This window comes from Rana temporaria, unplaced genomic scaffold (assembly GCF_905171775.1).
Source record: "Rana temporaria unplaced genomic scaffold, aRanTem1.1, whole genome shotgun sequence".
Taxonomy (NCBI): domain Eukaryota; kingdom Metazoa; phylum Chordata; class Amphibia; order Anura; family Ranidae; genus Rana; species Rana temporaria.
This window is the reverse complement of record NW_024404500.1, coordinates 135,001-145,590: the sequence shown is the minus strand read 5'-3', so window position 1 is coordinate 145,590 and position 10,590 is coordinate 135,001. Positions and strand designations below refer to the sequence as shown.

General features: G+C 50.2%; 1 protein-coding gene across 1 annotated transcript in view; it reads left to right on the top strand.

Moving 5' to 3' along the window:
- The first annotated feature begins 1,503 nt into the window (after window positions 1-1,503).
- The window catches only part of LOC120922015, a 19,852-nt gene continuing 10,765 nt past the window's right edge, over window positions 1,504-10,590 (top strand). Inside the window, exons 1-2 of the mRNA XM_040334548.1 lie at window positions 1,504-1,632; window positions 6,012-6,026. Coding sequence (XP_040190482.1) covers window positions 1,575-1,632; window positions 6,012-6,026 — 73 coding nt within the window. The 5' untranslated portion in view covers window positions 1,504-1,574. The remainder of the gene's footprint in view (window positions 1,633-6,011; window positions 6,027-10,590) is intronic.

Sequence of the window (10,590 nt, the reverse complement as noted above, 5' to 3'; positions counted from 1 at the left end):
CTGTGCTGAGTTCTCAAGTCTGTACTCCCGCTGTGCCCATTATGAGGGGTTCCCACATCCCTGTGCTGAGTTCCCGGGTCTGTACACCCGCTGTGCCCATTATGAGGGGTTCCCACCATCCTTGTGCTGAGTTCCCGGGTCTGTACACCCGCTGTGCCCATTATGAGGGGTTCCCACCATCCCTGTGCTGAGTTCCCGGGTCTGTACACCCGCTGTGCCCATTATGAGGGGTTCCCACCATCCCTGTGCTGAGTTCCCGGGTCTGTACACCCGCTGTGCCCATTATGAGGGGTTCCCACCATCCCTGTGCTGAGTTCCCGGGTCTGTACACCCGCTGTGCCCATTATGAGGGGTTCCCACCATCCCTGTGCCGAGTTCCCGGGTCTGTACACCCGCTGTGCCCATTATGAGGAGTTCCCACTATCCCTGTGCTGAGTTCCGGGTCTGTACACCCGCTGTGCCCATTACGAGGGGTTCCCAGCATCCCTGTGCCGAGTTCCCGGGTCTGTACACCCGCTGTGCCCATTATGAGGAGTTCCCACTATCCCTGTGCCGAGTTCCCGGGTCTGTACACCCGCTGTGCCCATTACGAGGGGTTCCCAGCATCCCTGTGCTGAGTTCCCGGGTCTGTACACCCGCTGTGCCCCATTATGAGGGGTTCCCACTATCCCTGTGCTGAGTTCCCGGGTCTGTACACCCGCTGTGCCCCATTATGAGGGGTTCCCACCATTCCTGTGCTGAGTTCCCGGGTCTGTACACCCGCTGTGTCCATTATGAGGGGTTCCCACCATCCCTGTGCTGAGTTCCCGGGTCTGTACACCCGCTGTGCCCATTATGAGGGGTTCCCACCATCCCTGTGCTGAGTTCCCGGATCTGTACACCCGCTGTGCCCCATTATGAGGGGTTCCCACCATCCCTGTGCTGAGTTCCCGGGTCTGTACACCCGTTGTGCCCATTATGAGGGGTTCCCACCATCCCTGTGCTGAGTTCCCGGGTCTGTACACCCGCTGTGCCCCATTATGAGGGGTTCCCACCATCCCTGTGCTGAGTTCCTGGGTCTGTACCCCCCGCTGTGCCCATTATGAGAGGTTCCCACCACCCCTGTGCTGAGTTCCTGGGTCTGTACACCCGCTGTGCCCCATTATGAGGGGTTCCCACCATCCCTGTGCTGAGTTCCCGGGTCTGTACACCCGCTGTGCCCCATTATGAGGGGTTCCCACCATCCCTGTGCTGAGTTCCCGGGTCTGTACACCCGCTGTGCCCCATTATGAGGGGTTCCCACCATTGTTGCAGACTTTGATGAAAAGGGTTAATGGTGGAAACTCCCGGGTGGCTGTGGTTGGTCAGTCATGTGACGGGCTGTCCGGAAGGGTGTCCCCCGAGGGGTAGGTGTGCTGCCTTTCTTCTATGTGGTCACATTCCTCCGGAGTCACAGTGCAGAAATAGATCTTTAGATTTTTTTCCGCATTCTGTAATTTTTTGCTAAGTTTACCGCTCACCCCCTCCCCCTCCCAAATTTAAGACGCGGTTTCCCCACTCTGTGCCAATCATTCCCCTTCGATCCGCGGTCAGCTATGGCGGCGCCGACTCTGCGCTTCGCCCTCCTGCTGGCCCTTCTCATCCAGGACACAGGTAAGGATTATCCTTGCAGGTGATATATATATACACAGGTGTATTATAGGTGATATATATACAGGTGTATTACAGGTGATATATATATATACAGGTGTATTACAGGTGAGATATATATACAGGTGTATTATAGGTGAGATATATATACAGGTGTATTACAGGTGAGATATATACAGGTGTATTATAGGTGAGATATATATACAGGTGTATTATAGGTGAGATATATATACAGGTGTATTATAGGTGAGATATATATATAGTTGTATTATAGGTGAGATATATATACAGGTGTATTATAGGTGAGATATATATACAGGTGTATTATAGGTGAGATATATATATAGTTGTATTATAGGTGAGATATATATACAGGTGTATTATAGGTGAGATATATATACAGGTGTATTATAGGTGAGATATATATACAGGTGTATTATAGGTGAGATATATATACAGGTGTATTATAGGTGATATATATATATACAGGTGTATTATTGCTGTGAAAAAAATGTGTTTTTTTTCCTGGGAAGTGTATACAATGTTTCAGTCTTCACACCGATACATTGTATCTCACCCCCTCTCTCTCCCCTCTCTCTCACACATCCCTTCACTCTTCCACCATTCCACCCCCTCTCTCACCTCCCACTCTCAACCCCCCTCACATCCCTTTCTCTCTCACCCCCTATTTCATTGCCCCTCTGACCCCCTTCTCTCTCATCCCCCACTCTCTCTCTCTCTCTCACCCCCTCTCTCATTCCCCCTCTCACTCCCTTCTCTCTCATACCCCCTCTCTCTCACCCCCTCTCTCATCCCCCCTCTCTATATCACTCCCCTCTCTCATCCCCTCTCTCTATCACCCCCTCTCCCTTCCCCCCTCTCACTCCCTTCTCTCTCATCCCCCCATCTTTCTCTCTCACCCCCTCTCTCATTCCCCCTCTTCTCTCTCATTCCCTCTCTCTCTCTCACCCCCCATCTCTCACCCCCTCTCCTTCATCTCTCCTCTCTCTCTCATCCTTACCCTCTCTCGCCCCCTCTCTCATCCCCCATCTCTCACACCCTCTCCTTCATCTCTCCTCTCTCTCTCATCCCCTCTTTCTCTCTCATCCTGCCTCTCTCTAACCCCCATCTCCCTTTGTCTCTCACACCCTCTTTCATTCCCCCTCTGACCCCCCTTCTCTCTCATCCCTTACTCTCTCTCTCTCACCCTATTCTCTCTCATCCCCTCTCTCTCTCTCTCTCACCCCCTCTATATCACTTCCCTCTCTTATCCCCTCTCTCTCTCACCCCACTCTCTCACCTCCCTTACTCTATTTCACCCCTGTCTCATCCTCCCCTTTCCCACCCCCCATCTCTCATCCCCTCTCCTTCATCTCTCCTCTCTCTCATCCCCTCTTTCTCTCTCATCCCCCCTCTCTCTAACCCCCATCTCCCTTTCTCTCTCGCTCTCACACCCTTTTTTCTTTCACCCCCCTTCTCCCCTGCTCTCTCACCCCACTCTCTGTCTCACCACCTCTCTCACCTCCCTCTCTCTCATCCCCCTCTCTCCCCTTTCTGCATCTCTCTCCTACATTTACCTCTCTCTCTCCCTCCTATTCATATCTCTCCTCTCCCTCCTCCTCCGTCTCCCCCTTCCCCTATTCTGTCTCTATCCCTCCACCCTCCTCTTCCCCTCTTAGGGCCAGATTCTTCAATATTCTGCGGCGGCCTCGTGTAAGCTATTTACACTACGCCGCCGCAACTTACTGGAGCAAGTGCCGTATTCCTCAAGCACTTGCTCCGTAGTTTGCGGCGGCGTAGTGTAAAAGGCCCGGCGTATCCCTGCGTATTTCAAAGGGGGCGGCTTATATTTAAATTAAGCGCGCCCCCGTTTCGATCGAACTGCACATGCGCCGGGCTAAAAATAGCCCAGTGCGCATGCTCCAGTTCTCTGCGGAAAACGTCAATGACGCTGACGTGTGCGTCATTGACGTAAAGTCGTATTCAAGAACGACTTAGGAAAACAACGTACCCGATGGGAAAAGACGACGCGGACCCGACGCCATACTTAACATGGCCTACGTCGGACTGGCGTAAGGTTACCCCTCATATAGCAGGGGTAACCTTACGCTTACGCAAACGACGGTTACGCGACGCAAATTAGTTCGGGAATTGGCGTATCAGGCTCATTTGCATAAACAAATGAGACCTGAACGTAAACGCCACCTAGCGGCCGGCGGCGAATTACATTTAAGATCCGACAGTGTAAGTGACTTACACCTGTCGGATCTACAGCGTATCTATGCGAAAATGATTCTAAGAATCACTCGCATAGATACGCGGGCCAAAAAAGAGAGATACGATGGAGTTTCCTGAGATACACCGTCGTAACTCTTCTCAGAATATGGCCCGTAGTTTCTAATATGTAGGTGGAGCTTTGTGTGGGTGTGGCTTAAGTGTGGGTGGGTACACGGGAGCCCCATGATCTCCTGTTGCCCCAAAGGGCCCCATGAGTTGTCAGTCGGCCCCTGAATGTATCGGTGTGGAAATGTTCTCCTCCGAACAACTCCAAAAATTATGCAAAATGTAAGTGATAAATATCACAATCAATAATATTTCATGGATTTGGTAAATAACGTGTTATTATAACTCAAAAATGTCTGTGTGATTTATCTCTAACGCCGCGTACACACGCTCGGAATTTCCGGCAAGAAAAGTCTGATGTGAGCTTTTGGTCGGAAATTCCGACCGTGTCTAGGGCTCCATCGGACATTTTCTGCCGGAATTTCTGACAGCAAAAATTTCTGACAGCAATCCAGAGACACACAACCCAGAGACACACAACCCAGAGACACACAACCCAGAGACACACAACCCAGAGACACGCGCAATCCAGAGACACGCGCAATCCAGAGACACGCGCAATCCAGAGACACACAACCCAGAGACACACAATCCAGAGACACGCACAGCCCAGAGACACGCGCAACCCAGAGACACGCGCAACCCAGAGACACGCGCAACCCAGAGACACGCGCAATCCAGAGACACGTGCAATCCAGAGACACGCACAATCCAGAGACACACAACCCAGAGACACACAATCCAGAGACACGCACAGCCCAGAGACACGCGCAACCCAGAGACACGCGCAACCCAGAGACACGCGCAACCCAGAGACACGCGCAACCCAGAGACACGCGCAACCCAGAGACACGCGCAATCCAGAGACACGCGCAATCCAGAGACACGCGCAATTCAGAGACACGCGCAACCCAGAGACACGCACAATCCAGAGACACGCGCAATCCAGAGACACGCACAGCCCAGAGACACGCACAGCCCAGAGACACACAACCCAGAGACACACAACCCAGAGACACACAACCCAGAGACACACAACCCAGAGACACACAACCCAGAGACACGCGCAATCCAGAGACACGCACAGCCCAGAGACACACAACCCAGAGACACACAACCCAGAGACACACAACCCAGAGACACACAACCCAGAGACACGCGCAATCCAGAGACACGCACAGCCCAGAGACACACAACCCAGAGACACACAACCCAGAGACACGCGCAATCCAGAGACACGCGCAATCCAGAGACACACAACCCAGAGACACACAATCCAGAGACACGTGCAATCCAGAGACACGCACAGCCCAGAGACACACAACCCAGAGACAGACAATCCAGAGACACACAACCCAGAGACACGCGCAATCCAGAGACACGCGCAATCCAGAGACACACAACCCAGAGACACACAACCCAGAGACACACAACCCAGAGACACACAATCCAGAGACACGCGCAATCCAGAGACACGCACAGCCCAGAGACACACAACCCAGAGACACACAACCCAAAGACACACAACCCAGAGACACGCGCAATCCAGAGACACGCGCAATCCAGAGACACACAACCCAGAGACACACAACCCAGAGACACACAACCCAGAGACACACAACCCAGAGACACACACAACCCAGAGACACACACAACCCAGAGACACACAACCCAGAGACACACAACCCAGAGACACACAACCCAGAGACACAAAACCCAGAGACACACAACCCAGAGACACACAACCCAGAGACATGTGTAATCCAGAGACACACAACCCAGAGACACACAATCCAGAGACACACACAACCCAGAGACACACACACAACCCAGAGACACACACAACCCAGAGACACAAAACCCAGAGACACACAACCCAGAGACACACAACCCAGAGACACACAATCCACCACTTTAGAGAAGATGATAGGACAGGATGGGATCAGATCCTTCTAGATGGCCAATCAGATTGTGAGGTGTGTGGTGGTGGGGGAGTTTGAGAGCTCGCTATTAATCTCTATTTTATTTTATATTTACAGGAGCCGAATGTGTCTGTGAGTATCTCTACCTGTCCTGATCTCATCCATCTCATTTCATCTTCAAGGACCATAATGTTCTACAAATACAGAGAGAGAGAGAGAGAGAGAGAGAGAGAGAGATAGATAGATAGATAGATAGATAGATAGATAGATAGATAGATAGATAGATAGATAGATATGGGGTGGATAGATATATAGATAGGTAGGTAGGTAGATAGATGGATATGGGGTGGATAGATAGATAGATAGATAGATAGATAGATAGATAGATATATAGATATGGGGTGGATAGATATGTAGGTAGATAGATATGGGGTGGATAGATATGTAGGTAGGTAGATAGATAGACAGATAGATAGATAGATAGATAGATAGATAGATAGATAGATAGATAGATAGATAGATAGATAGATATGGGGTGGATAGATAGAGTGATAGACCCAACCAGGACAGAGGCTTTTGGAGGGGACTGAATGCTATCCTCTTACTTCCTGACGATGGGCCCTGGTATTCGATGGAGCTTCAAGTATTTAGGAAGATATTCTGTTATATAATGGAAGAGGACATTATTACATTTTACAATCAAGGAGGCTATGATGGTCTCTGCCAACTTGAAACTCCGTAAAGCCCTGTACACACGGGCGTGAATCCCGTCAGGAAAAAAAAACGTTGGTTTTCCTGACGGGATTCCTGGCAAGCTTTCCTTGCTCGCCGAGTGTACACACGGGCCATTCAAAGGAACGCGATGAAGTCATCGACCACGATAAGATTGAGGCTAATTACGGGAAGCAGAATCGGGTGTTTTTTTTTAAACCAATGCAGTACTTACCGTTTTAGAGATCGATGTTCTCTGCCGCTTCCGGGTATGGGCTGCGGAAACTGGGCGTTCCTATTTGATTGACAGCCTTCCGACGGTCGCATACAGCGCGTCACGAGTTGCCGAACGTCGGTGCGGCTCTATACGGCGCCTGCGCACCGACGTTCGGCTACTTTCGGAAACTTGTGACGCGCTGTATGCGACGGTCGGAAAGGCTGTCAATCAAATAGGAACGCCCAGTCCCGCAGACCATACCCGGAAGCCACGGAGAACATCTCTCTCTACAACGGTAAGTACTGCATTGATTTAAAAAAAACTACCCGATTCTGCTTCCCGTAATTCGCCTCAATCTAATGTTAAAAATTGTTTTTTTTGGGTGAACCTTCACTTTAACAACCAAAAAACAAACCAACAAGGAGATAGTCAGTGTCACAGACCCCCGTACTCAAGATGAGTCTGTCTGCCGTAAAAGCTTCTGTAACGGTCACCACCGTTTACGACCTTCCATCCCATCCACGACAGCTTATCGACACTCCAACCGTCCAACAGACATCAGACATCCCATTTGCCCAGAATCAAGACGAGACACGTAGCTCTGTACTTGTTCCAAATGTAATAATACTTTAAAGGTTTCTTCTCAGCTTTTTATACAGTACCAGGCATTAAAGCAACAATGAGATCTCCACCCCCCTAATCACACACTAAGGCTAATTACTAAACATTCCTTAATCAACAGCATAACAACAAAACACCTTCACCCACTCCGTCTCCGCACACAGCTTGACACCTCTGAACTTTAATAGGCTCTAGACAGTGTTATCACATGTAAGCAGTATTTAGTATGCATAATTAGAGTTCTGGGAGCAGACCTGGGATTAACACCTGTCCGTTACAACACCTTTACACAAGGACAATGGAATGTCTTCCAAGCCCTGATGCAATTAGCATGTCACTAGAAATGAGTCACTATTGACTGGTTGGGCCCACGTCTTGCAATCTCTCAAGATCCTGCAATATGAATTATTATTGATGACCTATCTCATGTAATACATGAATTATGATTCACTTGCCACTCCATGCCCAAAGGGCACAGGGTGGACTCAGACCCAAGAGTTATCAGTGACGCTGACACAGGAGTATCCTCCATCCTCACAAAGTCTCTGGATGTCCCGGGTCATTCCGTTACAGCTTCCCTTGTCCGGTACCAGCAAGATCCAAGACCCCTTAGCTCTCCCATTCACTTGTCGAGATATCAGTGTAGGGAATAAAGACTGTTTATTCAAACACAGGTACCAACAGATATACATTTAAGCCCTGTACACACGGGCGGGAATCCCGTCGGGAAAAAAAAAACGTTGGTTTTCCCGGCAAGCTTGCCCTGCTAAGCCCTGTGTACACACGGCCATTCAAAAGAACCACTATTCTTTTGAATGGCAAGGACGCGGTGACGTCATCAACTACGACGAGCCTGCGCTCGTCACATTCGATGCCGTCGCCGCCATCTTGCTACACCCTACACTATCCTTGTATGCTACCGTGCGTGCGTCAAAGTCATTTCGAGCATGCAGGGGTTTACCTGGGCACAGGTAAGCATACACATGCACGGTTTTCTCGGCAGGAAACTGTCACGGTCTGGAGTCAGGCTCAGAGGCTAGTAGCTATAGCAGCAGAGCAGATATTCACACAGGTCACCCTTAGGGTGACCACATTTCTAAACTACCATTCAGGGACACCCTCCCTTCGAAAAATCAGCTTGTGCTGTAACGAATCACAGCACAGTGATTGGACACAAGAGGCGGGATTTATGATTTCTCCAATCACAAGCAGGGGGTGGGGACTGTGCTCCTCCAGGCCTTCCCGGCCAGGACAAGTACTGTCGGTGAGTAAAGCGGTGATGTGGCGGCCTTTTTTGGGAGCATCAGATTGGCGAGGGGGTGGCTGTGTCAGTTTCATTCCAGGACACTGTATTGTCCTGGAATTAATGTGCCCGGGACAGACCTGCAAAATGCGGGACTGTCCCGGGCAATCCGGGACACGTGGTCACCCTAGTCACCCTGGCTGATGACACGGGTTAGCCTGAGGTGCAGGGTCTAACCACTAACCGGTATTCACCAGAGCGCCCGATGGTGGAGATGGGCTTTGCTGTGTGTTAGTGCCAGGTCGCGGTCCTCAGGATAGCCCCACCAGGAGGTGAGAAAGCCGGGGTTTGGAAGCAGATATAACAGGTAGGGATCAAGCAGAAGCGTAGTCGGGGGATGAGCCAAAAGTCGGTAACAAATATAACAGGTTGGGATTCAGCAGAAGCGTAGTCGGGGGACAAGCCAAATGTCGGTAGCGAATGGTAGCAAAGATACGGTCGGCAGCAAGAGAGACAGGAGCAAGATATTGGCTGGTGATGAAGGCGCAATATTCTGGCAACCAGGAAGTGCAGGGACATGGCTTAAATCAGGAAGTTCATGGGAGGAGCAAAGAGTTCAAGGTTCAAGGCAAACAAGATTCAAGACAAGATCATTCCAGGAACTATCCAAAGAATTGTCCAAGGAGCTGTCCAGCATTCCGGGTGGCTCAGCAAGCAGAGTCACCACCAGACACACCAGAGGTCCCAGGTTCAAGCCCATGTCCTAACAGAAACACTCTGCCGAGAATCCAGATAAGAAAATAGAGAGCAGGTTCTTTATTTTTCTCTTCGGGATTCCCGGCAGTTTTCTCGCCCAGAAAGCATACACATGCACGGGTTTCTCTGCAAAAAGCTCTCCCAGCAGCTTTCTTGTCGATAAAACGGTGCATGTGTACGAGGCTTCAGAGGACAATCCCCCCTTCTTTGCAGGGCGGGGTAAACTACATTCAGTAACAAGAGAAACACAGGTGTATTCAGCTTTCCAGCAGTAGACTGTCCTATCAGCGGGGAGGGCTGTTGGAAGAATTCCCGCCTCCCCTCGCCAGCCTGCCCCCCCGGTTTACATGCTAGAAACACATATACATCCCAAGGGAGACACATACAATAGAACAATGGGATACAGACAGTGGCCCGGATTCAGATACCAGTTACGACGGCGTATCTCCAGCTACGCCGTCGTAACTATGAGTTGCGGGGTCGTATCTATGCGCCTGATTCAGAGAATCAGTTACGCATATATCTCCCTAAGATCCGACCGGTGTAAGTGTCTTACACCGTCGTATCTTAGGCTGCATATTTACGCTGGCCGCTAGGTGGCGCTTCCGTATAGTTACGCAAGGAATATGCAAATTAGGTAGATACGCCTATTCAGAAACGTACGTCCGCCCGGCGCATTTTTTTACGTCGTTTACGTTAGATTTTTTCCGCCGTAAAGTTACCCCTGCTATATGAGGCGTATCCTATGTTAAGTATGGACGTCGTTCCCGCGTCGAATTTTGAAAATTTTACGTCGTTTGCGTAAGTCGTCCTTGAATAGGGCTGGACGTAATTTACGTCCACGTCGAAACCAATACGTCCACGTCTAAAGCATTGATGATTTGCGGCGTAATTTCGAGCATGCGCACTGAGATTCTTTCACGAACGGCGCATGCGCCGTTCGTGAAAAAAAACGTCAATTAGGTGGGGTCACACTAAATTTTAATAAAACACGCCCACATCATTCACATTTGAATTAGGCGGGCTTACGCCGGACCACATACGTTACGCCGCCGTAACATAGGGTGCAAGTTCTTTCTATATAAAAAACTTGCGCCCTATTTTACGGTGGGGTAACGTATGTGAGATACGTTACGCCCGCCGATAGA